This window comes from Gastrolobium bilobum, unplaced genomic scaffold, assembly GCF_033153095.1.
Source record: "Gastrolobium bilobum isolate Gb01-03AN ecotype WA unplaced genomic scaffold, APGP_CSIRO_Gbil_v1 utg1407, whole genome shotgun sequence".
In the NCBI taxonomy this organism is placed as follows: Eukaryota; Viridiplantae; Streptophyta; class Magnoliopsida; order Fabales; family Fabaceae; genus Gastrolobium; species Gastrolobium bilobum.
This window is the reverse complement of record NW_026898238.1, coordinates 5,423-32,937: the sequence shown is the minus strand read 5'-3', so window position 1 is coordinate 32,937 and position 27,515 is coordinate 5,423. Positions and strand designations below refer to the sequence as shown.

At 36.5% G+C, this 27,515-nt stretch overlaps 2 protein-coding genes and 1 non-coding gene across 5 annotated transcripts; all 3 read right to left on the bottom strand.

Annotated features, from left to right (window-relative positions):
• Positions 1–32: 32 nt before the first annotated feature.
• Positions 33–3,563, bottom strand: LOC133314190 (homeobox-DDT domain protein RLT1-like). 3 transcript variants are annotated; one of them, XR_009751908.1, is made up of 6 exons: positions 2,880–3,563; positions 2,347–2,727; positions 1,784–2,194; positions 1,373–1,545; positions 1,164–1,256; positions 33–882 (listed from the first exon to the last, which is right to left on the bottom strand). XR_009751908.1 is itself a non-coding variant. In XM_061515638.1 (4 exons), the coding sequence occupies exons 1-4, from the start codon at positions 3,094–3,096 to the stop codon at positions 863–865; spliced, it is 1,029 nt and encodes a 342-aa protein (XP_061371622.1). In that variant the 5' UTR covers positions 3,097–3,563; the 3' UTR covers positions 33–862. The 3 variants fall into 3 exon arrangements, 1 of the variants encoding a protein (XP_061371622.1); XR_009751907.1 differs by having other exon boundaries at positions 1,164–1,545; XM_061515638.1 differs by lacking the exons at positions 1,164–1,256; positions 1,373–1,545.
• Positions 3,564–24,115: 20,552 nt separating this feature from the next.
• On the bottom strand, positions 24,116–25,069 carry LOC133314193 (uncharacterized). The gene is made up of 2 exons (XM_061515640.1): positions 25,055–25,069; positions 24,116–24,577 (listed from the first exon to the last, which is right to left on the bottom strand). The coding sequence occupies exons 1-2, from the start codon at positions 25,067–25,069 to the stop codon at positions 24,116–24,118; spliced, it is 477 nt and encodes a 158-aa protein (XP_061371624.1).
• A 2,341-nt stretch (positions 25,070–27,410) lies between these two features.
• Positions 27,411–27,515, bottom strand: LOC133314195 (small nucleolar RNA R71). The gene has a single exon (XR_009751910.1). It is a non-coding gene; the product is annotated as a small nucleolar RNA R71 (small nucleolar RNA).

The following is a 27,515-nucleotide window of genomic DNA, read 5'->3' as shown; positions in this document are numbered from 1 at the left end:
TCAACCAAGCATTTAATTAAAAGAGCTATGCAGAATTGTTAAATTGTAAATAGAGTAAGGAAAGTCAAATGGACAATTATATCAGTAATCGACTTTGTGCGCAATGAAGTAATAATTAAGGTATAAGACTCTATTAATTAATGAATACCTATGACAAGGAAAAAAACAAAATGAGATGAGGCCCTCGGCTTTAAAATGCTTAAAAACACAAGGATCCACTCTGCATGGATAAAATATACTATGTAAGTCTTCTCAACCATAAAACTCTTCAAGCCATGACATGACTAGGAGTTCAGGTACTTTGTAAAGCTGCAATATCAAAAATGTAATGCAGCTTTGAAATGCAATCCTTTAGTTGATCAACTAAAAACCAATGTTCTAATCAGAAGAATCTTCAGAATCAGCCGAGTCTGAGCCTGCTCCATTTACAACTCTACTAGCCATACCATCTGAACCCTCGCTCATAACATCTGCCTTTGAATCCTCCTCTTCAATGCCATTGTCATTGTCATCTTCAGAAGCTTCCACATCTCCACCACTCATATCAATCAAATGCCTACTCCATCTGATGGGGGAAACGTTAAAACAAATCTCCCAGTTTCCTTGATCATATTCCACTGCTTGATCATTGTCATCAGATTCCATTGCTTGAGCATTATCATCAGATTCAGCCTCTTCAGCACTGTTACTGATGTCAGCAGCCCTTTTAGATCGCTTTTTACCCCGTCCTTTATCATGACTCCCTCGTCCACGTTTATTGCTGCTCCGTGCAATTTTCATAGGAGCAGATTTAACTTTCATTAAATCATCATGGTCCGAATCTGCTGGTTCTGGTTCAACCACTTTAGGAGATTTGAAGGGATTATATCTTGAAGGAAGCTTCTGCAGGAAAGCAAAGCAAGTTAGATGACTAATTTTCTTTAGATTAGCATGAAAAATTTCCAGCCACACATGTTACGACTAAACTAAGAATAAAACTGATAAAGCAATATGCAGACAGGAAATTAGTACATCCACAGAAGTGCTGATTCAACAAACAAGCTCCACACACTAAAAGCATTTTTTAATGCAATATCATGACTAGATAAAATATCAAACTAAGGAAAGACCCATGTTTACCAAACTTAGACAACCTTAACTATCTCATACAAGCATACACCTACATTCTACGGGCAGTTGCCTTCTCAAGGGCAGCTTTCCTTCTCTCTGCCTCTTTTTCTTTGCGAAGCTCTTCTTTTTGCCTCAATTTCTGAGCCCTTTTAAGATAGAATATGTGGCAAATACATTAAATATCCTCAATATACCAAAAGAAAAAAAAAATCATCAGATGTCTAAATATTAGCCAAAAGAAGGCTATCATCATTAGGCTTACAAATTTACTCTTAAATTTTCCTTCAGCAAATGCTTTTCCCTTCGTTCAATTTCAAGTTTTTGCTCACATTTTGTTCTTTCCTCTTCACGTTGTCTCTCACGCATCAACCTCTCTTCTTCCTTCCTCCTTTCACGATCTTGTCTCTCCATCTCTTTCTTCATTCTCTCTTCACTCTAAAAGAAAATTTATCCAAATGAAATAGAAAACATATCTATGCCAGATAGAGCAACTACAGTCAATAACATTTTCATGATGCCTGAGTAGATGAAAAATGCAAGGAAGATAAACAATTCAGGCATGCCAAGGTAATTTAGGAGTTACAAAATGTACAACAAAACATATTAAAGAAACTGCAACAATCAGTTAACCCAATAAGTGAAGATAATAGGAACACAAGTTCTATGATTATACCTACGGGTGCCCCAAATGCATCTGGTGGCAATGGGTCAAACTCTACTCCTAGAATGGGTCCATCTTCCCTCAACGGCTCCCCTAACTGTGCCTCCACAGAAGCAATTGCTCTACGCTCCATTCCAGCCTGAGGGGACTCATAATAACCCGGCAAGCCCTGGGGCATCGCATTCCGGGACTCAGAACGGGTAAGCGCGCTGGACCCCGAACCCGACCCGGATCCATACTCATTGCCAAGTTCAGGGTCCAACCTCATGTCATCTGTGGGGGAATCTGGCAAAGGCTCTGCTGCCACCTTCCGCAGCCGTTTCTTGAGAGGCAACTCCTTCAACCACATCTGCAGTTGCCAATCCGACAACCCCAACTTTTCCGACAACTCTAATCTCATCGCCTCCGAAGGATAAATATCCACTAACCAAACAAAATCACAAAATTAACCAAAAAGAAACAAAAATTCTTCCAATTAAAAAAAAATTACTGCAAATAAAAAACCAACAAATAAACACATAAAAAATTGAGAATTGTGAAATTGAAGAACGAAGGAGTAAGCATAAGGGACGAACAAGCATAAGCTTTCTCGAGATTTTGAAGCTGAAAGGGGGTCTTCATCTGGCGCTTGGGCTTGCTCTGCCCCGCATTGGAATTCGCAATCTTGCTATTGCTTCCATTATTGTCGTTGCTGTTATCATCTGCGCCACCCCTTTTCCGCTTATTGTCTCCCTCCGAACCCGACCCGGATCCATACTCATTGCCAATTTCAGGGTCCAACCTCATGTCATCTGTGGGGGAATCTGGCAAAGGTTCTGCTGCCACCTTCCGCAGCCGTTTCTTGGGAGGAAACTCCTTCAACCTCCTATGACAGAACCACATCTGCAGTTGCCAATCCGACAACCCCAACTTTTCCGACAACTCTAATCTCATCGCCTCCGAAGGATAAGTATCCACTAACCAAACAAAATCACAAAATTAACCAAAAAGAAACAAAAATTCTTCCAATTAAAAAAAAATTACTGCAAATAAAAAACCAACAAATAAACACACACAAAATTGAGAATTGTGAAATTGAAGAACGAAGGAGTAAGCATAAGTGACTTACAAGCATAAGCTTTCTCGAGATTTTGAAGCTGAAAGGGGGTCTTCATCTGGCGCTTGGGCTTGCTCTGCCCCTCATTGGAATTCGCAATCTTGCTATTGCTTCCATTATTGTCGTTGCTGTTATCATCTGCGCCACCCCTTTTCCGCTTATTGTCTCCCTCCGAACCGGCCTCGCCCTCCATCGACGAAAACCAATCAAAGATCGAAACTTTTCTCATTGCTTCACAAACCCTAAAAATCGCAGAACCCGCTAGAGAGGAAGAAGAAGAAGAAGAAAAAGAAATTAGGGTTTCGCCAAAGAATCAATTTGGACTCTATCTTTATACCTCTCTCTCTTGAACCAAAAAGCCGTAATGAGAAGGCATAAGGATTCGATCTTGAACAAATTTTGAATCTATCTTGATAAAAATAAAAAAAATCTATAAGGATTTGAAAAGATTCAAGATTGCTCTTGAATTGTTTGAATATTAATAATCGAAAAACAAAAATAATAAACCAAGAACAACAATTGCTCTTGATTGCTAACATTCTGATTTGATTTGATTTGATTTTTTTTGAACTCTAGGTTTTTTATGAATCAGCGGTGTGAGTGTGAGTGTGTGCTTTGTTGTTCCTGTCAAACAGGATCTTAATGAGGGCTATCGAAACAAAAACACGCCAAATCTTTTTCTTTTGTTTTATGCTTCTATCTTATCTGTGATAGCGTCTGTGTGCCTCTTTTTCCGGGTGTATTAATTTCGATGAACATATTTTTTTTAAGAATCTTGTCTGAGATTTTCTATTTTTTTGTTTCCTTTTTTATTTTAATTCCTAAAACGTAAATTGTGGTCAATTGGTGTGTATAAGGGGAAATTGTAATGATGTCATTCAGTTTTTAGTTTTCAAAACAAAGAAAAGATTGAAATGCTGATTCTGCTTCAGATTGGCTCTTTTAAAACTTGTTTTTTCGTTTTAAAATAAATCAAAACTTTTAATTTTCTACAACCATGCTTTTATTTTAGGAGATTAGGTAGCCTATAATGCACCGACCATTTAAAAAAAATAATTTTTTTTTGATATATCATATAGGTGTTCGCGATCTGGATTGGAGCAAAAATCATCTGATCAAATCTCTTCGCTTTGATCATGTAATCATCCATTCGGTTTGAATTTTTTTTTCAAATCCGATACAATCCAATTCAATTTTTTCGGTTTGGATCGGATCGATTTTTGATTTTTTGAAAATCCTAAAATTAGTTTTATAATTATTGTGCAAATAATATCCTTTTATATATTGACTTTGTAAAAAAAAAAAATTAAATACAAAAACATTAGTAAACGATAATATAATTTGTTTTTTTGTGGGGCAATGAGATATGAAGCAATACACAGATAAATTTTTGTTGATGAGATGTGACTAGGCTTTTTCTTAAGTTTAGTTGATAGGTTAATGGGTCTTGGATTTAGAAATTTTTTTGTTATGATTGGGGAAAAGCCCAAGTAAGTAGAGGAGAATTAATATATTGGATCGATTTGAATTGTATCGATTTTTATCAATCAATCCGAAAACCGATCCAATCCAATTAAAATTTGCGATTTTTTTTCGATTTTCGATTTTTATCAATTAATCCGCCAGAGTTTAATCGTAACATGGGAAAATTAGTAACTATATTTTATGTAAAACGATGCAGTTTAAATTAAAGGGAACTGATGCACTTATCATCAACGTTAATTTTCGTCAGTCTAACAATTATAATTTATTGAAAATTAATAATATTGTGTCACACTTATTTATTATTTATTAATTCACAATAAATTATAATCATTATATTGACAAAAATCAACCGTGATTAAATTGATTGTAAGAGTGATAATTTTTTTTTTTTGTGGTTAGTATATCTTCCCCTAAATTAAAATGATATAACCTTACATATTTTAAAAGGACAAATAATTTTCCCTTATAAAAAATAATAAGAAAATGAAATAACGTTATAAATATTATTAATACAATATCCGTAATCCTTAGAAAGGTACCAAATGTGTAACTTCTAATTTTGCTTAATTAGAATGATTAAATTTTATTATTTAATTCATGATGGCTGAAAAACTATAAATAGAATTAATATACAAAGCTTGAATATATAATTTAATAGAGATACTACTCTCATCTTATCATAATTTTCTTTTTTATATTTGTTATATTTCTTTTGGTTATCCTTTAATTTTCTAACAAACGAAATTTAATTATTAATTGAAAGTTTAATAGTAAAGAAACGAACGGAATTATTGTTATCGTTAATCATAATATGGGTTCGCTTTTTCTGCAGTCATTGCAGATAAGTTATCTGCAATAAGTCCAATACGACGTCGTTTTGGGACATAAATCATAGTATTTTTGTAATTTTAATTTATTTCAAAGTTATTATAGTCTTTATAATTATAATTTTTAATCTTTCAATCCCAAAATAACGTCATTTTGAGAGTAAATACAGATAACTTATCTGCAGTAACTGCAGAAATATTATTCTGTTGTAATATATATTTGTATCTCCTCTTTTCTACTTCAATTTTAAAGGAAATAAAGTTTATTTATTTAAGAAGAATTGATCTCTTTAAATTTCTTTCAGTTCTTATTTATTTTTATATTACTAAATAAAAAAATTTGTTTGCCATTATTTCCTTTCCTTTTCAATGGGTTCACTATCCATTATTTAAACAACGTATTAACGTGACAACTCCATAGTTTTCGCAGTGCTGCCTTATTGGAGGTTATTTGAATTTTGAATTTTTACAATCTGTAACCAACTCGTAAAATGGCAACTCCTAATCAAATGCAATCAGCTCCTATTAAATACAAAACACAATCAGCTCGCAATCAACTCCTTTTACATTTAAATTCAAAATTCAAAATTCAAATAACCTCCAATATGCCTCCAGTCAGATGTAAGTTTATAATTTGTCCAATTTGTCTTCAAATTTTGAATCAAATGTAATTGTTCCAATCTGAAGACCAGATATGTGGGTAAATAACTCTTAAGGAATTGATTTACAGTAAGGGCTTGTTTGGTGTGATATATAAGACATGATAGTATAAGCTTATATGATATATTACGATATTTTAAGTTGTTTGGTATGAATATAGTATAATATTATACAACATAACTCCTTAATACATCAAAATGATGTATAACTTAATCAAGGGCAAAAAAATTAATTTATTGTTTTTTAAATAAAAAATTACGAATTTATGGCTGTTTTGGAAATAATTACACATTCATTGCACAATATCACGCCTAAATTGGGCGTCACTCAAGCCGGCAATCACGCCTAATTTAGGCGTCACTCATTAGGTGTTGACACGTGTCATTTTTTTTTTTCAAAAAAAAAATTAACAATTTAATCGTAAAACTTATTAAGGCCATAACTTTTGACTAGGGTATCCAAATCAGGTAATTCTTTTTTTGATTCCACGTAACTTTTCGAGATCTAAGCAATGACATCTCATTTGAAATATTTTATTTCTCACAAACATAATTTAAATTTGTAAGAATGGTATTATAAGAGCGGTTAAACCCAGAAGCCTCTGAGTTCTGGGTTTGTGATTTAATATAAAAAAATAAATAAAGATTTGGTTTGTGATTTAAATTAAAAACAGATTTATTTTTACAATATTTATTTTTGCCCTTAAATATTGTACTTACACTCCAGATTTATTGACTAATGTCTCATGCTCGTTTACTGTTTTTTAAAATAGTTTTTTAGTTTTTAGAACAAAAATAATAAAAAAATTCATTTAGTAAGTCCTGTTTTGTAAAAAAAATTTAAAAACTGTAAGTATTTTTTAGTTTTTAGAATCAAATTTAGAGAACATGTCTGAGTTGTTTTTGTTTTTGTTTTTTTTTTAACTTTCAAAACAAAAAAAAAACATAAAAACCAACCGTTTTCGTAATTATTCTATAAAACAGTTTTAAGAACAAAAAAACTAAAACACAATCAAACAGACCATCAATCTCTATGTAGCCCTTCATGGTTTTTCTTTGATGTTTTTTAAAAGTATCATGTTTTTTTTTTAAATTACTCATTTTTTGTTAAATGTTACGGACTGAGAGATAAAAATCCTAGTTTTTTTTACCAAAAAAAAAATCATAGATTTATAAAAGTTTCAAACTGAATAATAAAAATTATAAATTTATAAAAGTTTTAGACTTTTATTACTCAAATATTTTCTTTCATTATTTCAATTGTCTAGGTTGTGATTTGTGAAATTACACAACCACATACGCCTAATAAAAATGCAAAGAGAAATGGTGACTGAGGTGGTGATAAGTACCAGGATTTTTCTAGAAAATCTGGGAAAGTGAGGTGAGACAAATTTGTTTTCGACTTTTGTTATGAGAAAATTGAAAATAATCGTAAGAATCGTATTGGCCAAGGAAAATTGCCCACAAAGCAACAATTTCTTTATATTATATAATTGGTATATTCTTTTTATCTCCTTAGTTTTCGCTTCACGGTTATATGTTACGCGACAAAATCGTTTATTATTATTATTATTATTTTCTTATTTTGAAAATTTAAAATTTCATTTATTGTTTTCAAAGTGGAATAGAGGGAACGGGAAAAAAAGAGAGAATATAAAATGAATGTTTTTCCCATCTCAAACGAGGGGACTCATGCAACCCAAGCTGGCAGTTGCACCATCCCCAGTTGCAACCGCCATATCCATCGATGTGGTTCGATCTCTTTGACATTCATTAAATTCATCAATCATCAAAACGCATTCGCATTCGCTTCCTCACAACCCTGCCTTCGGCAGCTCAGTGGGTCGATTTCTATTCGGATAATTTCTCGGCCTCTTTACGGTACCTGAATCTTCTCTCTTCCAATCCTCACGTATTATATTTCATTCATTGTTATTATTATTTCATTCTATTGTTTATATGCCAATATCTTTTAATTTTTAATTTTTAATTTTTAATTTTTTTGGTGTTTTCTACGTTTTTTGTATTTTTCTTTTCTAATTATTACTGTAATCCCAATGAAATACCTGCATGCTTATTATTGGAAAAGCGTAACCAAATGAAATACCTGCTGCTTTCATAGATAAGCTTAATCTTAATCAACTACAATATTCTACGGAAGGTGTAGGTATAACCTTGTGACATGTTACCATTGTACATAACAAGGAATTTGTCACCTGAACTCATTCCTTTTAGCTTATACTTAACCTTTACACACATATCTGAACTATTTGATTCTTCTTAGCATCCAACATGACAATTATTGAATAAATACAGCTAATGTGATCTGAGAAATTTATTGTCTTATAATTTGGTGCAATTTACGGGAACTAAGGGGGTGTTTGGTATCGAGAATTTAATAGGAATGTTGAGAAAGTAGGGATAGGTAAAATATATTAACCATGTTTGATATGTCTTGAAGTTATAAAAAACCCGTATATTATTTTTTCCATAACTTTTGTTTTGAACTAGGCAATGAAAAAAAAATGGCCATTTGAAGTGTGGTATTTTTTAAATCCAAGAATGGAGAAACACCTTTTACTATTTGGAGATAAAAACATCTTCAAAAAGTCTATATTTCGAGAATTTCTCAAACACATTTTTGTAACTTATCCGGACACAAAAATTTCGGCAAACATATTCCGAGAATTTTTTTAAACACCCCCTTAAAGTTTTCTTTTCTGACTTACAGACATTTAAGAAATTCACGTTCACACGTAAAAAGGGTATTCAGCCCTCCTAATAGTTCAACAGCATCACACAACTGCATCCAAATAGAATCCATATTTTATTTGGACCATTTTAGCATCACATCTCCTATACCACAATTAGAGTGCCAGACAATTTTACTTTCCCCAAATACACATTCCACCCAAACATAGCAACTCAAATATTTCCGTTAACAATGCAATTCGTTGACAATTACTGTACAGCCCCTATAAGCTCAACCTATGCAGCCTCCCTGACATGTAAATCGATAGGAAAAGATGAAGGGGTTTCTAGAGCTTACTTTGTTTGATCGAACCAATGTTATTGTCATTGAAAGTACTGATCATGCATGTTATCAAAAAAAAAAAAAAGTACTGATCATGCAATTTACGGGAACTAAGGGTTATGAAGGGGTGAGAAAGTGTGACACTAAATGTGTGCAAAAGAATCAAAAATCTGAACTGAAATGTGATTTTAATTAAACTGCAATTAAAAATCTGGTTTTTGAAAACTAATTCTTGAACTGAATTATTTTTTGAAAACCAGCTCTTGAACTGAAATGTCTTTAAAACAACCAATTTATGAATTAAATTGTTTTATGAATTGGTTTTCAAAACCAGTTTAAGAATAGATTTGGTTTAAAAAATCATGAATTGAATATAAATTTTTTCTCTTATTTTTTTTTATTTTTCTTTTTTCTCTCTATTTGTTTTCCTTCTTTTATCTTTATTTTTGTTACTTTATTTCTTTAGTTTTTTATATTTATTTTTCTTTTCTTTTCTTTTTCTCTTATGTCTTTTCTCTCTTATTTTTACTTTATTTTAATTTTGCTTTTTTTTTTCAAATGTGATATTATTTGTATTTTTTTTAATATTTGTATACTTTTCATTTGGGTTCAAAATTGGTTCAAAAATCAATTTCATGGGTATGCAAAAGAACCACAAAAAGCATTACACTTAAGAAAACTAATTTAAAAAAATCAGTTTTTAAACTAAACTGTTTTTAAAAACTAGTTGAATTGAAAATCAGTTTCTGAACTGAACCAATTTTTTCTCTTCTTTTTTATTTATTTTTCTCTCTCTTTTTTTATTCTCTTATTTATTTATTTAATATCTTCTTTTTTATTTATTTTTAGTTTTTTACTTATTTAGTCTTTTATTTTATTTTTTTCTCTTATGTATTTTTTATTTTTTATTTTTAGTATCATTTATATACTTTTTTAGTTTTTTACTCATCATTCTGTAACAATATTATAGATTCAACATAATTTTTCATTCATTTATACCACTTCCTCATTATCGACATTTTTATCATGGATGTCCACTTTAAAATACTATAACCTCACAGCTTTACTAACTTCCACCACACATTGGCGAATCAATTTCCAAACCCATTTCACTATTACTTGATGGACCCTTCGAAAATGCCATATCTCTCACATACAAGTCCCATCCTACAGGAATTTTTTTTTTGAAACTTAATTATCAGGTCATATGAAACTAAATCCATCATTGCCATTACTTCTACAATTCGCCATCGGTTGGTATACCAATCTCTCGGAATATTCAAAGCTACCACAAGCACTTGACCATACATCATTAGTACCTAACCAAAACAACATCAACATTGTGCATTTTCCACACACTTTCCACCATAAGTGGCATATGCGATTATATATAACACTCCTCAATCTACTCTACCAGTAAAGCCAAGCTATCAACTTTTAGGTAACCAATTACAACTCCTGTTTCCAGCTATTATTACACATTCGTACTCGATTCTATTACCATTTACCTTTCATTAAGGCTAATAAGTCACCGTTTTACTTGAACTCTTGATCATCACTAGCCTCCCTAGAAGAACACTTACTCACTCTGTCAACATTAATCACGTTATTATCTCTTTTATCATAAGGCGAGAATTCCAACAAACTTACTACCTCACTTAGAGCCGAAGATTATTTCATCAGACTTACTTTACACACACTATAGTGTGCTTCAATATCACACTTCGAAACTCTTACGCACTATGCCCCACATCTTATATCCAAATTTGACATATTATTGTCCACTCACCAATATATGACCTCACACTTTGCGTTAATCACATGGAAAAACTCTCCCAATGCAGTGGGTAAAAACATTCTCAGGTTTAACCGCTCGAGCTCTTGCTGTCCTAAGGGCCCCAGATGTAATGACCCACCGATCAGAGAATCCACCCATATGATCCATGCAGTAATGATAACCTACCACCAGCTGACCCTGTTCTATTAGCATTCCCAACGTTTCTTATTTGTGCATTTATATAAATCAACTCAACTATACTAACAGTCACATCAATGCGGGATACTTCCTCGTCTCATATTACTCATATCAAATACTAATAGCCTCCGGGAACATAATCCGCACAGAGATACCTATACACTCTGGGCACATAGGCCGCACAGAGATATCCATAATATATATCCGTATCTAACGGCAAGATGTGTTTTGTATAAACACATGAGGCTACCCTCATTATAGGAATAGTGGTATACTAAACATATTTCACATATGCATAATTCATTATGACTTCCTGGGTATGTTCCTTTCCACTAACCATGTAAATTTCAATTTCCATTGCACATTAGCTCTTCCACTAATCATGCAAATTTCAATTTCTATTGCACATTAGCTCTTCCACTAACCATGCAAATTTTAAACTCAATAGCACATTAGCTCTTTCACTAATAATGTCATTTTCAAATTCAATAGCACATTAGCTCTTACACTAATCATGCTATTCTAAGTGCTATTGCACATTAGCTCATACACTAATCGTACAATCTCACATTAAATTGTACATTAGTTCTTTCACTAATCATACAATCTCACATTGAATTGTACATTAGCTTTTTCACTAATCATACAATCTCTTCAGATACTTCCCATTATCGGGGATTTCATTCAACCTCATTGTCCTTTTACAAAAAATTTAATAATTTACCTCAACACGAATAATTAGGCGCTCAGGCCATCACGAGGTGTACATACATATATATATATGTATACTGGCACTTAGGCCATCAATGGATTATCATCCGTTTATTCATCAGAGTAGGTATACTGGCCATCAGGCCATTAGGTATTATTCACAATGCATTACAACATCCACTAGTAATTAGGCCATTTCAATTTACGATATTCATTCTTTGAGATTTCCATGAGACCTCCATCATGGATCAATCCTCTTATGCTTCATAACACCTGAACCTCTACAAAGTAGCCATTTCCAAGGAGAATTCCACACATTAACGCACACATATAATCACATTTTTTTTTCCTTCATGGCATATCTGTCAAGCTAGACCATTATTTCGTTACGGACAATCACACTCTCAATGAACCTTGTTCAATGCCATCCATGGCGATTCTCTCAACTTCTTCCTTCTACATATAATACATAATTAATTCATCTCGCCTATGTTTAATCAACACTACCTCCTTATGGATTTAAATCCCATATTTCAATATATCTCCAATTAACACTTCACTAGCATAATAATTTCAAGTGGTCCAATTCCTTAGGATTAGACATCAAATATTCCATTTATTTCTCTACATTAACCATCCTAATTTATTCAAGTGTACACCATCTATCAGGGACTAATAACTTCTAATCAAACATAAAATATTCAAACTCGTACCTAAACATACCTGTTCATATCTTCCAATAATTCGTCAGGTTTTAAGTCACTCACCTTAGTGAAGTTCACTCGCCAAGTCCACCTGTACATAATTGTTTTACCACACTACACTTATACATAGAAATTTTGCCAATACTATCTTCACACTATAACTCATCTCAATTATATATTTATTATTCACAGTACTACAAGGTTCACCTCTGCTACTACCGTACATATCATAGATTTGTTTACAACTTTTACTTATAATACAATTTTCTTTTAACTTTCATCAAAAGTCAGACAAAATATTTAAGTCTGTCTTTCTTAAGTCCTCTAATATTCATATTTTACTTATTGCCATCACTTGTCCATGGAGCAGTCAACACTGCAACCACAACATCAGGCTAATGACTTACATTCGGTGTTCCAGGGTTGTCACGTAGGCTTCTTACGATGACCACACATGTAACACAAAGAAATGGGTTGATCAGACTCACACTAAGGAATCACATATGCAGTAATCGATAAGAATCCACATACAACTATGCAACACATAACACAACTACACATTATCAGAGTTCCCTAACAAAACAGCTCTGATACCATAAAATGTAAAAGCCCGTTGTACACCGGTATTGTTAACATTTATTATGATATTAAGCGCAATTACAATCACAGCAATTCATTTATAAAAATGCGAATAAACTTTTTCCGATTATTACGCGAGCATTTAAAACAATAAAAGCGTAATAATTAAAAGTTGTGACCATAACTGTAAACTCTTGCGGAATACTTATTTAAACTATTTCTATGTCTTATTTTACTTATCATAAGTTACTAAGGGGTTCCCATAAACCCACTTAGCCAATTTCTCAAATTTACGTTTTTACCTTTCCGAACATGGTTCACTAATTAATTTTTTGCGAACTCACCGCTCATAATCAGGCCATTCTTTTGAGTTATATTTTTTTCTTACTTAATTCCCTTTCTAAGAAGCTATCACACGCTTTAATCGGAGCTCATTTGCTCCGGCTATCGCCATTTGATGTAGGATAAGCAAAACAGCCAACCAACCCCAAAATAGCTCAAAACCTCTCTCACTCCACGAATTACTGAAGCCAATTCACTCATCCAATTGCTATAAAATTTTTATGCTACAAACTAGACACCTCAACCTTCAATTTTATATATCATACGCTCAATTTGACTGAGAAAAGAAGCGGGAATTAATTTCCCAAAAACTGCCAAAAACATCCCCTGCATAAGGGGGTTCTGGACAGTCCGTGTTCAATAAATCCTACAGGGCTGCATGAAACCCAAAATTTTCTCATATTTTAACACCACGTAGGAGACATCTCAAGCTTTAAAATGGCGTATGGCATGTCCCTATAGGACCTATGTGGAGGGAGATATGCTCTCCCGAAGTTCGTCTAAAATCTGTCAATTCTACAAAAAATTCGCCAGAGTTTCCTTTATTTTTCCTAAAATCCCCAAATTGCAAATGCTCACAAGAGCCTCAAATGTACCTAATAATCCAATGGGTGGCACACACAAGGACCAACAATGCCTTGGGACACTTACAACCCAACTCAGTTTATATTTATTACACATACAGCTCACTTTAAAATCCTTAAATTGTTTCAATCACCAAACTCCAATTTCATGCATATTTCCAACATACAAGTAATCATAAACCTAAAATAGGCCTAAGGCCTTTCCATCATAATATGTCATGCATCCAAGGTATAATTACAACATTTAACTTACATACTAAAACTTACAACTTCAACTTTAAATTACAACTTACAATATTACAACTTTAATTACAATTCGAAACATAAGCTTAAATGCCATAACTAATAGACTTAGGCAAAATGACATGAACAAATATGCTAATGAAACTCATCCTACATACATATGAGATGTCCATGCCCTAAGTCTAGCCCTGGCCAAATGGCCACCAAAATGCAAAATACGAACAATGCTCCACTAGTCATCCTACGGGCCTCTTGCCTGCTGCTCCCATGCCACTGCTAGCTCCTGAAATAAATCCCGCGAGACGGGGTGAGATATACGCATATATCTCAGTAACCCAGAGGTTCTGGAGAAAACTCCGCCCAATGGTTCACTTCGATGTATATAAATAAAATAAAACAACCACTTTCAAAACGGGATAAAGCAAGGGATTTAGAGAAACTGGGGAATATCGGGATATAAAATACAAAGAAACTGGAATGGTAGCTACCAATACCACGCAACGTCCTTGGCATATAAGCCTACGGGTATCATCCAAGGTGTGTTCCTAGAACCACAACCAAGGTACCCCTCCCATCCATATACACCTGAAACTTCCTAGTGTGCTCCTAACCAGATTACACACCACGACCCTAGGTCAACTGGAACTCCCTCTCGGAGACCTATCCAGTAGAAGTCCGCACTGCCCGAAGGCTACACTGTCTACTGGCCAGAGACTCGGTACATAAGTACCCTCATAAATGCTACATGCATGCTCATGTTATTCTACACTACTCATATACATTTCCTACCATCACCCTCAACGGGTATGGTGGAACACACAAGGGGAACAAGGCCCAATACTAAGAGGTTACCTTAATACTTCCTCCACTTAGCTCCACAACAGCTTATTTCCCAACTTGTTACTCAACAGAATGCCTACACAGAGGAAATTCCCAATTACTCGAAATTCACACAACACATGCTAATTCACAATTATACATGCATTGATCAAATCACTTACCTCAATCCACTTGGTCCAAGACCAAGGGCAATCCACCGATTCATGGTTCGGGATTCAAACCGACGTACGACAACCTATACCACCATGTACAGCCATCAGTATACGTCAATTCTATCAAAATGCGAAAAACCACAAAATCCTCCCCTTCCTCTTGAAGGTTCGGCCAAACAAGGAAAAAATTCAAATTTTTTTTTCTAAATTTTCTTTCTCATTTTATTACACATCCTTAGGTTGCCAAGAGGCTAATTCAAGTGCCGTTTTTTCGTTTTACGTCTTTTAAGCATCGTTTTGCTAAATAATCCACTCTAGGTTCTTTTGTGTCCCTAAAAACAATTTATTATTTTCCATTGATTCTACCACTTTCCAACCACCACACAACCCATTTTAATACCATTCAACACTTGATATATCATCCAATCAACACAAACAACATCAATTTCCTAAAACTCTCTCTATGGCCGATTTGCACATTTGAACTTTCTAAAGAATTCTCACTCAATTTTTAATCATTCCACACTCCATACAACACCATTATATCAACATATAATCATTCAACAACTCACCAACACAATCCTAACAATAATCTCAAACACAAAGTCATGACACCATCAATTTTCTCTAAGTTAAAAATCCATATTTTTCACCAATAATTTTCATAGCATTTCTAGCTCTAACACATCATTCTAAGACATTATCATCTAATACACATTTTCCAATTGAGCTCTCTAACATCACCAATCACGAAATCAAGGTGTAGGGTTCATGAAAATAAACTACAATCAAACCATGTAAATGGGATGGAAATATACTCACAACCAAGGCTAGATGCTACCCCAAGACTCCTCCAAGCAATGGAAGCTCAAATGACTCCATGAACCTCAAATTCCTCCAAAAATTCGCAGCTGTAAATGGGCAATAACTCACCAAAGCGAGGGTTTCAAGGGAAACTAATCGGTGGAACGGGTTCGGATGATGATTTCCATCGAATTTCAAGACAAGAATCGATGGATTCGGTGGAGAAACGACCAAGTTATGGTGAATTGAAAATTTTGCACAAAGATGGTGGTGGAGGGGCTGTCATGCGTGAAGAAGAAGGAGGGAAGGAGAGAGAAAATGATGAATTGAATGGTGAGGGAGGGTGATGTGGCTTAAGTGGGTGGGTCCCACGCCACGTCACGCGATTTAAAATTCATCCAAACTTTCACTAAACGTCTAAAAATTCACAACCTATTTAAAAACTCTAATTTCTAACATTAACCATTTTCCTTTAATTATACTTGATCAGATGAATCCGGAGTTTTCCGGTCGTTCGGAGAAAACACTATTTTAAGCTGTTGCGCGCGCCGTTGGCACGCTTTCCCAAACTGACTTAATTCCATTAAATATTATCAGAAATTATTTTTCCTATTTCTATAGACCATTTATAAATCATATTTGAAACCTAGAGCTCAAAACTCAACTGGCACATTTTACGGTGCAATCGTACCGCGGTATTTTTACCCGGTAAAAATACTATTTAATGATTTTTCTGAAACTTGCCTATCCACTCAATTTTTCGTTCTAAATCCATTTCGAGGGTTATTTTTATCATCTGAGACCTTATACTCAAATTTTATCTTCCTAGGGTTGCGTGTTGGCTAATTACTGTTTTGCCCTTTCTTTGCATTTTGGCCTAATATTTAGGATTTTCACTAATCCTTCACTTAATTACTCACTTAATATTTTAATACTTAATTTAGAATTGTGAGGTGTTATACCAACCAAATATCGGGATATCCGATATCCGGATATTTCAAACCAAATATCGGGATATCATATATCCGGATATTTCCAACCAAATATCGGGATATCAGATATCCGGATATTTCTAACCAAATATCCGGATATTTCGCGTCAGAATGAAGATTTTGCATTTCGCGACACATCAATTGCAAGGGTCCATTTTTACCGATTACAGAAACTTAAACATGCTTTTCTAGGTGTGTTTAAGCTTACCCACCCTTAAGTTATTAACTTAAGCTTGTTATATGCATCAAGGTTCCATTTTTAACCACTTAAACTCATGATCAAGGTTAGGGAAACTTACCCAAGGTTCAAACTCAGAAAAAGACAGCTCTTGGAGCTCACCAACAGTCTCCAAGGGTTCAGAAAGCAAGGTGCACGAAAATGGTACCAAGGTGGGTCTTTTTCTTCACAAGATAGCCCCTTGAATCAACCAAATGCCATCCCAAAGGCTCCCACAACACCCACCATGAAGTCAGCCCCACATACACTTAGAAACAGAACTTACAACTCAGAAAATGGAGCACTCACACCCTCACAAGGTTGCTCTCAAGTGTATAGCAAGCTAAAGATGAAGAAAATGCTAGGAAAGGTGAAGACTTGGGACATTTCCAAGCAAGGGAGGCTAAGAAATGGAGAGACAGCAGCTGGCCCTTCAGAAAACATACGTAGGAGAACCTAGGATCATGTGCCACTCCTATATATAGCCTCATTAAGTTTTAAACGCACTGCATTAGCGCTAATAGCTACGCTTAGAATTTTAATCCCAAACTTGGGGTTCTGAACCTACTCAAATTTACAAGAGTTATCATATTTTTATTATATTTTTTTGAGCACCTTTCCGGTACGCGCTTTTCATAGCCAGTATCAGTTTCTGGCACCAGTTCTTATTATTTTGACTTGAAACTCGTTTTACAAGTCCTACATATCATTCTAGTAATTATCATGCACTTATTATAATTTTTCGGGAAACTTTTTCGGTACGCATTTATACTGACTAGCAGAACCGGTATCTGCACTTTTCGTCTGAAAATCGATTTTCAGCATTCTTAATCACTTACTGTAATTATTAGAGCCTCGTAATAATTATTAGGGTCCATTATGAAATCATTTCCTAATTTTGCATAATTAATTAATTAAATACCTAATTTAACGGTGCGGGTTCTTACACTCAAGACTTAGCACCTTTTGGCTTTGTCCCAGTTTCTTTGCCTGCCAACTCTGATTCCTCAGCTCATGGTCTAGATGGCTCACAAGTTTCCATATTCCTATTGCCCCCTTGACTCCAACAGGTATTTAGTTCAGAACCTTAAAATGGACGAGTTGGCCCCTTATTCCTAAGGTGACTAGTAGCGTTTTTGCCATGACATCTACCTTCCCCCAATGGTTAAGCTGTCTGAAATCCCTTTCTTATGGAAGTTCCTTTCTCAGTATGTACCCAATTTCCATTGGCGCACAATGAATATAGCTTACTTAGCCAAAGAAATACAAAAAGCTTCGGTCAAGAGTTTTGAAAACAGTTCTTTAAGAGTTTCACAGTTTACCCGTTCCACAGATAGTTCAGCTCATGGCTGATATTAAATATAATTATTCTCAACTGAGATCACATAGACCCGAGATTCAGTCAAGAGATAACGATTGGAACGAAGAGAAAAACACTTATATTAATTTAAAAGACAGTTTACAAAAATAAACAGAAAATGGAGAAAGATGGGTATTTGCTCGTGAGGAGTCTTGATGGTTGTTTACAGAGAAGGGAAGAGGGGTTGTCACTTAACTACAGTTACAACTGAAAATTAAACTAAGTTACTAACTACTCCTAAGTGATCTCTTCCTTTCGGACTGCAAACCCTCCAGGATTCGATGATGTTTTTGTGTGAGGGAGGTCCTATTTATAGCTGGAAGAGGAATGGCAAGACTGTAATTCCCTTGGAGCTAGTTGCTTGAACGAGGGGACGGGACAGTGGCAGCAGAGTGTGAAGCTTGCGTGAATTGCTGAATGGAACAGGGTTTGGTGATGATTAGCCGTTGTTTGTAGGCCTTCCCATGCTTTGCTTCTGTTTTCATCCAATGAGAACTCTTGATTCCCTGCTCTTCACGTTTCCAGCTGCTCAGTTGGTGCACCGCCTTGCTTTTTAGAAGTCTTTAACTCTACGTTACCTGCAAAGTGTACAGAAGCATTAAATGAATGGAGCAGGTGCATTAAATGCGTCTCAGTTCGTTCCCCTTTTAATATATTTTAAAGGAATACGTTACCATCCGTTCCCCCACTGTGTTTTTGTCACAAATGTGTAAAACAAGTGATTTTCATGCTGAAGTTGCTCATCAGATGAGGGAACGTATGGTATTTTGCCATCAAAATGGGCTTAGATGGGAACGAATTTACGTCCCATCAAACACCCCAAAACTAAACTGTTGGTTGTCCTCAAACAACTCAGAAATATTGTATTGGTCTGCCCAATTTAAAAGAATAGCATAACAGAAAGGAACTTGAGCCAGTGAGCAACCATGAACTTTTCAGAAAATGAACTACTCTCCATAGTAAACAGTAAGAGGATTATGTCCCCAGATAAGATAAGGTTGCTGATCTTTTGTCTCACTGTCACTCATGGGTTGGTGTTTGCTCTGTCCATTCCTGGATGTGATTCTTCAGAACTTGCATTTCTGCTGCGTTCCTATGAAGTACAGTTGTCTTCCGTTCCAAGGATTCTTTGATGGGTAAGTGTATGGAAATGTGGAAGAAGTGGTGGTCTGATTTGTGGGATCAAGGAACGTTTAGCTTTTGTGCCTTTGAACTTGGACTTTTTCTGTTTTGAGGGAACACCTTTTCTTGAACCTTTTTCCCCCTTTGGAGGAAGGTTTTCTGGTTTTTCTTGAATTCTTTTGAATGGTTGTTCCCCTTTTCTTTGTTTTTCTTCTGTCCCTTTTTTTTCATTGTTGAGTACGATCCTTGTTCTTTCTGATTGACCAGATGGTGTATGATGGAGGTGAGGTGAGTGTGTGATTCTGTTTTGATCCTTGACAGCAGAATTCATCTGTCTTCAGCAGTACTTACAACATTAAGGCAAGCTGAGAAGTTTCATTGTGGTTACACCTCAGGAACGCTCTCAGAAGTAGGTGTTTGGCATTTTTCCGTTCCTTACCAGTTTGAGTTCACACAGATCAGCTTCTTTCAAAAATCTGAGGATTAAATTCCCTGCACTGTTTCTATTTTCAAGTACTCAGAGAAAGAACAAGCATGATTAGTCAGTGACTTTGTGTTTCATGTATGTTAGTTAATCCAAAAGAATTGGGCAGTCTTAATACTATAACTGAAATGCATGCATATACCAAACAGTTTGATCAAAAAAAGGTCTTTTCTATTTCAAAAAGATTAATTACAAGGGAACGGAAAGGTACTAAATTAAAAACAGAATTGAAAACAAACTAAGCTAAGATATTATATATATATATATATATATATATATATATTATATATATATATATATATATATATGTGTGTGGTCAGGGACCACCCCAAAACTACGTTCCTGGAACGGAACGTACTTTATTTGGACTTTTTGGAGAGGAACATCAGACGTTCCCTCCTTTTTGGGAGCTATGTGGTTATGGATAACCACCCCAAAACTTTGCTCTTTGTCAGAGAGCAAATGTATCTACTGGGTTGCCTCCCAGTCAGCGCTTAGTTTAATGTCTTTAGCTAGACATGGTACTTACCTCTCAAGGGGTTTCAGAAAGAGGGATACTTTCCTCTTTTTCATCAAAGGTTTCATCATTGTATAGTTTCAACCTGTGCCCATTTACCTTGAAGGAACGACCATGTTCTGAACCTTGGATTTCAAAAGTTCTGTTTCCTGCATCGTTAACAATTTGATATGGCCCGGTCCATCTTGATTTGAGTTTACCTGGGAACAGTCTGAGTCTGGAGTTGAAGAGTAGCACCTTCTGACCGATTTTGAGATCTCTGTTCCTGATCCTTTTATCGTGCCACTTCTTCATCTTCTCCTTGTACAATTTATGATTTTCGTATGTGTTCCCTCTGAACTCCTCTAATTCTTCGAGTTGCAGCAATCTCTTCTCTCCAGCTGTGTTTTTTCATCCATGTTGAGGGTTTGGACTGCCCAGTAAGCCTTGTGCTCCAGTTCGAGGGGGAGGTGGCAAGCTTTGCCAAATATCAATCTGTATGGGGAACACCCTAAGGGTGTTCTATATGCTGTTCTGTAAGCCCATAATGCCTCGTCTAACTTGAGAGACCAGTCTTTTCGAGAAGGATTAACTACCTTCTCTAAAATTCTCTTAACCTCTCGGTTAGAGACTTCAATGAGACCACTGGTTTGTGGATGATATGGGGTTGCAACTTTGTGTTTGACTCCATATTTCTCCAACAACCTCTCAAGTTGGCGGTTGATGAAATGTTTCCCTCCGTCGCTGATGAGACAACGTGGGGTTCCATATCTGGTTAATATGTTCCTCTTTAAAAATTTTATAACCACCTTAGCATCATTAGTGGGTAAAGCAACTGCTTCTACCCACTTGCTTACATAATCTACAGCCATTAATATGAATTTGTTCCCACACGAAGGAGGAAAAGGTCCCATGAAATCAATGCCCCAAACATCAAATAATTCAACTTCTAGGATCGGATTGAGGGGCATTTCATTTTGTTTAGTCAAGTTACCTTCTCTTTGACATTTATCACAATTTTTTGCATATTGAAGTGCATCTTTAAAAAGGGAAGGCCAGAAGAAACCTGATTGAAGAACCTTGGAGGCAGTCCTGATTCCACCTAGATGTCCTCCATATGGGGACGAATGGCAGTGTTGAAGGATTTGAGGTTGTTCTTCTTCTGGGACGCACCTTCTTATCATTTGGTCTGCGCATCTTCTGAACAGTAGTGGTTCGTCCCAGAGGTAGTTCCTACAATCGTGAAAAAAAAATTTCTTCTGCATTTTATTCGCCTCATAAGGTTCCAGCTATGCTGCAAGGAAGTTGGCTATATCAGCAAACCAAGGAGCATTTGTCTCTATGTGATTAATGACAAGCAATTGTTCGTCAGGGAACGTTTCCTTGATTGGTAGCCCCACTTCAATGTGTTCCAATCTGGACAGATGATCTGCAATTTGATTTTCACATCCTTTTCTTTCTTTGATCTCCAGATTGAACTCTTGCAGCAGTAGGACCCATCTTATCAATCTTGGTTTTGCTTCCTTTTTCGAGAAGAGGTACTTGAGAGCTGCATGGTCAGTATGGACAGTAACTTTTGATCCTAAAATGTAAGGCCTGAATTTTTCACAAGCATATACTACAACCAATAGCTCCTTTTCAGTGACTGTGTAGTTCACCTGAGCTTCATTTAGAGTTTTACTGGCGTAATATATGCTACGAAAAAGTTTGTCTTTCCTCTGGCCCAGAACTACCCCAATAGCATGATCACTTGCATCGCACATTAGTTCAAAGGGTAAGTTCCAGTCTGGAGGTTGGATGACAGGCGTGGTGATGAGCTTATTTTTCAAAGATTCAAAAGCTTTCACACAATCAGAGTTAAACTCAAATTTTATATCTTTTTCTAATAAGTGGCACAAAGGTCTAGCTATTTTGGAAAAATCTTTAACAAACCTTCTGTAAAAGCCTGCATGCCCTAAAAAAGATCTCAAGGTTTTTACACTTACTGGTGGTGGCATTTTTGCTATAGCTTCTACTTTGGCTTGATCCACTTCCAGTCCTTCTCTGGAAATCTTGTGTCCCAGGACTATTCCTTCTTTCACCATGAAGTGGCATTTTTTCCAATTAAGCACTAGATTAGAGGACTCTACCTTTGAAGGACTTCTTCTAAGTTGTCCAAGCAGTGATCATATGACGTTCCCAGTACTGAAAAATCATCCATAAAGACTTCTACTCCTTCACCTATTAGATCAGAAAAGATTGAGAACATACACCTCTGGAACGTTGCTGGTGCATTACATAACCCGAAGGGCATCCTTCTGAAAGCGAACGTTCCATATGGGCAGGTGAAGGTGGTTTTATGTTGATCTTCTGGTGCCAAGGCAATTTGATTATACCCCGAATATCCATCAAGGAAGCAGAAGTATTCTTTTCCTGCTAGGTGGTCCAGCATCTGATCTGTAAAAGGGAGTGGGAAATGGTCCTTCCTGGTGGCATTGTTGAGCTTCCTGTAATCTTGGCAGATTCTCCATCATGTAACCTTTCTTACAGGTATCAGCTCATTCTTTTCATTCTTCTCTACTGTTATGCCTCCCTTTTTGGGGACGCATTGGACAGGACTTACCCAACTGCTGTCAGATATTGGGTATATGATCCCTGCATCCAGCCATTTAATGACTTCCTTTCTCACCACTTCTTTCATTATAGGGTTCAATCTTCTTTGGTGTTCCATAGAAATACTGTTAGGATCAGTCAATAATATTTTATGCATACAGAATGAGGGACTGATACCTTTGAGATCAGCTATGGTCCAACCGATGGCTCCTTGATACTTTTTGAGCTTGTCAAGCAACAGTTCTTCTTGTTCCTTTGTAAGAAATGAAGAAATGATCACATGAAGGGTGTTGTTGTTCCCCAGATATGCATACTTCAAATGTTGGGGAAGGGGTTTTAGTTCTAAATCAGGAGGTTTTTTTGAAGAAGGTCTTTTGAGCTGCTTCTCCTTTTCAGTTCTTATCAAAGGTTCAGGCCTTCTTTCTTGCAGATAGCAACTCTGCTCTTCCTGTTGTGGATCTTCTTCTCCTTCCTCGTATTCTTCTTCCTCTGTTTTTCTGCTAGGATGGTTGTCTAACAAAGTGAGAGCAGAATATTCTTCCAAGTCTTCTCCTTCATCCTGGAACTTTATTGCTTTGACAATATTGAACTTGATCTCATCGTCATGAACTCTCATGGTTAGTTCCCCTTTTTGTACATTGATAACTGCTCCTCCAGTTGCTAGGAACGGTCTACCCAGAATGATGGGAACGTCAACGTCAGCTTCATAATCCAGAATGATGAAGTCAGCGGGTAAGATAAATTTGTCTACTTTGACTAGCAGATCTTCAATCTTCCCTTCTGGCTTGACGATGGATCTGTCTGCCATTTGCAAAGTCACCGTGGTGGGTTTAGCTGGTCCAGTGGATAATTGTTTGAAGACAGACAGGGGCATGAGATTGATGTTGGCCCCTAAATCACACAAGGCTTTCCCTTGGTACGTGTCTCCTATAATGCAAGGAATGGTGAAGCTTCCTGGGTCTTGAAGCCTAGGTGGGAGTCTGCCTAAGTACTGGCAACTCTCTTGTGTCATTTTTACAGTCTCATATTCCGTTATTCCTCTTTTTTTAGAGGACATCTTTCATGAATTTTACGTACCTGGGCATCTGTTCTAGTGCGTCCACCAGAGGAATGTTGATGTGAAGTTGTTTTAAAATGTCCAGGAACTTTCCAAAGTGCTTATCCTCCTGTTGCTTTTTTGTTCTTTGAGGGAACAAAATTTTTGTTGATATTTGCCTGCTTTGAGTTGGACTGATTGGTTGGTTGTTGGCTTCCTTTTCAGGTTCTGGGTTCTGTTCATCTGTGACTGGTGATTGTTGTTGTGCTTTTGGGGCTACTTCAGATGCTTCAGTCTGTTCCTTTTCCTTTGGTTGAACTGTGGGTTGTGCTGTGGCTTTCCCACTTCTTAAGGTGACAGCTTTGATTTGCTCTGAAGGGGAGATAGGTGCTACTTTTGGCGAGGTTGTTGAAGGAACGTCAGTATTCCCTGCTAGTGATCCTTGTGTTCTAGTTTGAAGGTTGGCAGCAATCTGCCCCAGATGGGACTCAATGTTCCTGACCACTGCATCATTCCTGGTGAAATATTCCTTGACATAATTTTCCAGGGTGTTGATGCGTTGGTCATCTCTGTGGAACGGAACGTAGTTGTTTCTTCTTTGTTCAAACGTTCCACTGCTACTACCTTGCTAATATTGCTGCTGATTGTTGTTGAATGGTCTCTGGTTAATGGGTGGCCTCCATTGGGTGTTGTGGTTCTGATCCTTAATGATAGTTCCTCCAGGCCTTGAATGTGTATTTTGTCCTGCTTGTTGATTGTCTCTGGTGAAGTTCCTATTGCCAAAATTTTCTGCATAACACACCAATGCAGTGGATGGGCAGTCTGTTGAGTCATGAAGGTCACCACAGGCTGAGCATGGTCCTATTTCAGTTGATGTGAGTTGTAAGACTTCCATCCTTAGTGCTGCTTGGTCAGCTCTCAGGTTCTTCACTTCATTCATGAGTGATACCAGCTGGGCTTCCATGTCTGTTTGTTGATAGTCCTCAAGAGTTGAGGCCCATTAAGTGTAAATTGTTCCACAAACCCCATGTTTTGGTTATAAATCACTCCCTTCAACCTTCTTCTTTTCATATAGAGCAACTGTTTTGAATAGTGGACCAGAGCAATGCCGAAAGTGGGAATTAAGGTAGACCTGGAGCAAATTTAACATTATCTTTTTCACATATGACTATTGGGTTAGTTTGCTTTGTTCAGGACACCTAAGGCCCATCAAAAGGAACCACAAAATGAAGAGAGAAGAAGGAGTGTTGCGCAGAAGGGAAAAAGAAGTCTGCTATAGTACAACAGCAGTCAAAGGAAGCAATGGGGAGCCGCCACGTCAGCTACAGCAGAGAAGGTGGAGGTGCTGCCTCTGCTACAGTACGAAAGCAAAGAAGCTGAGCAATGGGGAGCCGCCACATCAGCTACAGCAGAAGGAGTGGAGGTGCCTCCCTGAATCCGATACTCCCACTCACAAAGGGAGCCAAAAGCAAGGGGGACCACTTCCATTTAAGGCCAAGCTGGCAAGAAGCAAAGCTACCATTGGAGAGGATTTAGACAAAGCATGACCCTTGATGAAAGGAACAATGAAGATCAAATGAAGAACCCTATAAAAGGAACAAGCAGTCCTCATAAAAAGGGCGCCCATCCTAGAACCAGTGATTTTTTTTGTTTTCTTTTTGTAAAAATGCTCACTAGGAGCTAACTTCCTCTAAGTAGGTGAGGGTTCCATAGAAGTAATCCCTTTTGTCTTAGGATAACTTTGTAAGGAACACATATTTTATGAATGAATTTTGAGTTGCTCTTTGGTTTAATTTATTGATTTTGTGAAACCCTTTGGGCTGGCAACCTCATCCCGGGACCACTCGGTTGATGAAACACTGACAAGGGCGTGTGGAGCATTCTCAAGATCCTAGGGTAGTTTAGCCTGAAGAAAGGAGGGAGAAACACCTGGAATGGGGAGCACTGCCATGTGAATCCATGCTCTTTTGAGAAGGCAGCATGGTTTCCTTGCATATAACTCCAAGTACTATGGAGTAACGTGGAGAGTAAGGCCTTACCCTCTGCTTACCTATAGCAAAACAAGGGAAGGAGCAAAATCCACTTGTAAAATATGCTACCAAGCAGGGTTAACCAAAGGGATGAAAACATGGAACCCGTAACACCTACTTGACTTTTTCTGAAATTAATCTTAACTCAAACTTCTGTCACAATCTTCCCTTCACGATAACTGAACTGTGTTTTACCAGCTGATGCTCTTACTTTCATTTCGTTGACTGCTCTTAAAGTTACTTAAATTGATGCATTTTTATTCGATGACCGTGCTAAGTCATTCACTGCTCTCATCTGGTTCAGAATGGTTAACATTGTTTAACTAGCTGCCCAGAGATTGCTCTTTGTGAAGCTTAGCTGAGAATAGTAATTTCTTTTATTGCTTCATTTTACAAATTAAGTTTCTTTTAGCGCTTCTTACTTCACAACTGCTCCCTGAGGACGATAAATCTGGGGCTACAATACCCTATATTGCTTGACACGTATGCTTGCGTATAGTTGAAGAGGGTTGCTCTAAGTCAGAGTAGATTGCTCCTGTTGGCAATCCTGATTATTACTCTGCACTCTTGCTCTCTGAAAAGATATTCCCGAGCAGCTCTCGGTTCGACCAAGCAATTGGCGCCGTTGCCGGGGATCATTTGGCAAGAAAGGGCGTTTTTAAGAAAGCACTTTTGTTGTTTAACTGCAGTCCTTTTGTTTTGATAGACTTCCTCCATTTGTATGAGCACAGAACCTACAGAACTTGGACTGGAAATAGCACTTTTTGATCCAGAACCCGAGAGAACCTTCAGAAATAGAAGAAGAGTTCAAAGGTTGAGAAACATTACAATGGAGGAGGTTTTAAACAATGATAACAATGGAAATCATAATCATGGGCCTGAACAAGGACCGCATGAAGAAAGAGGGCCATCATTGAATGATATGGCTGCTCCCTTCAGAAATGGTCCAGAACGAGGTTATGTTCCCCCTCCTCTGAATATCCCGAACTTTGAAATAAAACCTGCAATGTTCCAAATGATTATGAACGCTGGTCAGTTCCATGGACTACCCATGGAAGACCCTCACAGTCATTTGGACAATTTCACTGAGATAGTTGATAATTTCAAAGTTCATGGTATTTCGGAAGAAAACATGCGGATGCGGCTTTTTCCATTTTCCTTAGCTGGAAAAGCCAAAGAATGGAGGAGAACATTGCCCCCAAACTCCATCACCAGTTGGGAGCAATTGGCGGAACAGTTTGTTACCCGATTTTTCTCCCAAGCAAAACAAGCCCAAGTGAGGGCTGATATAGCTTCCTTTCAAATGTATGATGGAGAAAGTCTGTATGAAGCGTGGGAACGCTTTAAAGAGTTGATACGAATTTGCCCGAATCATGGAGT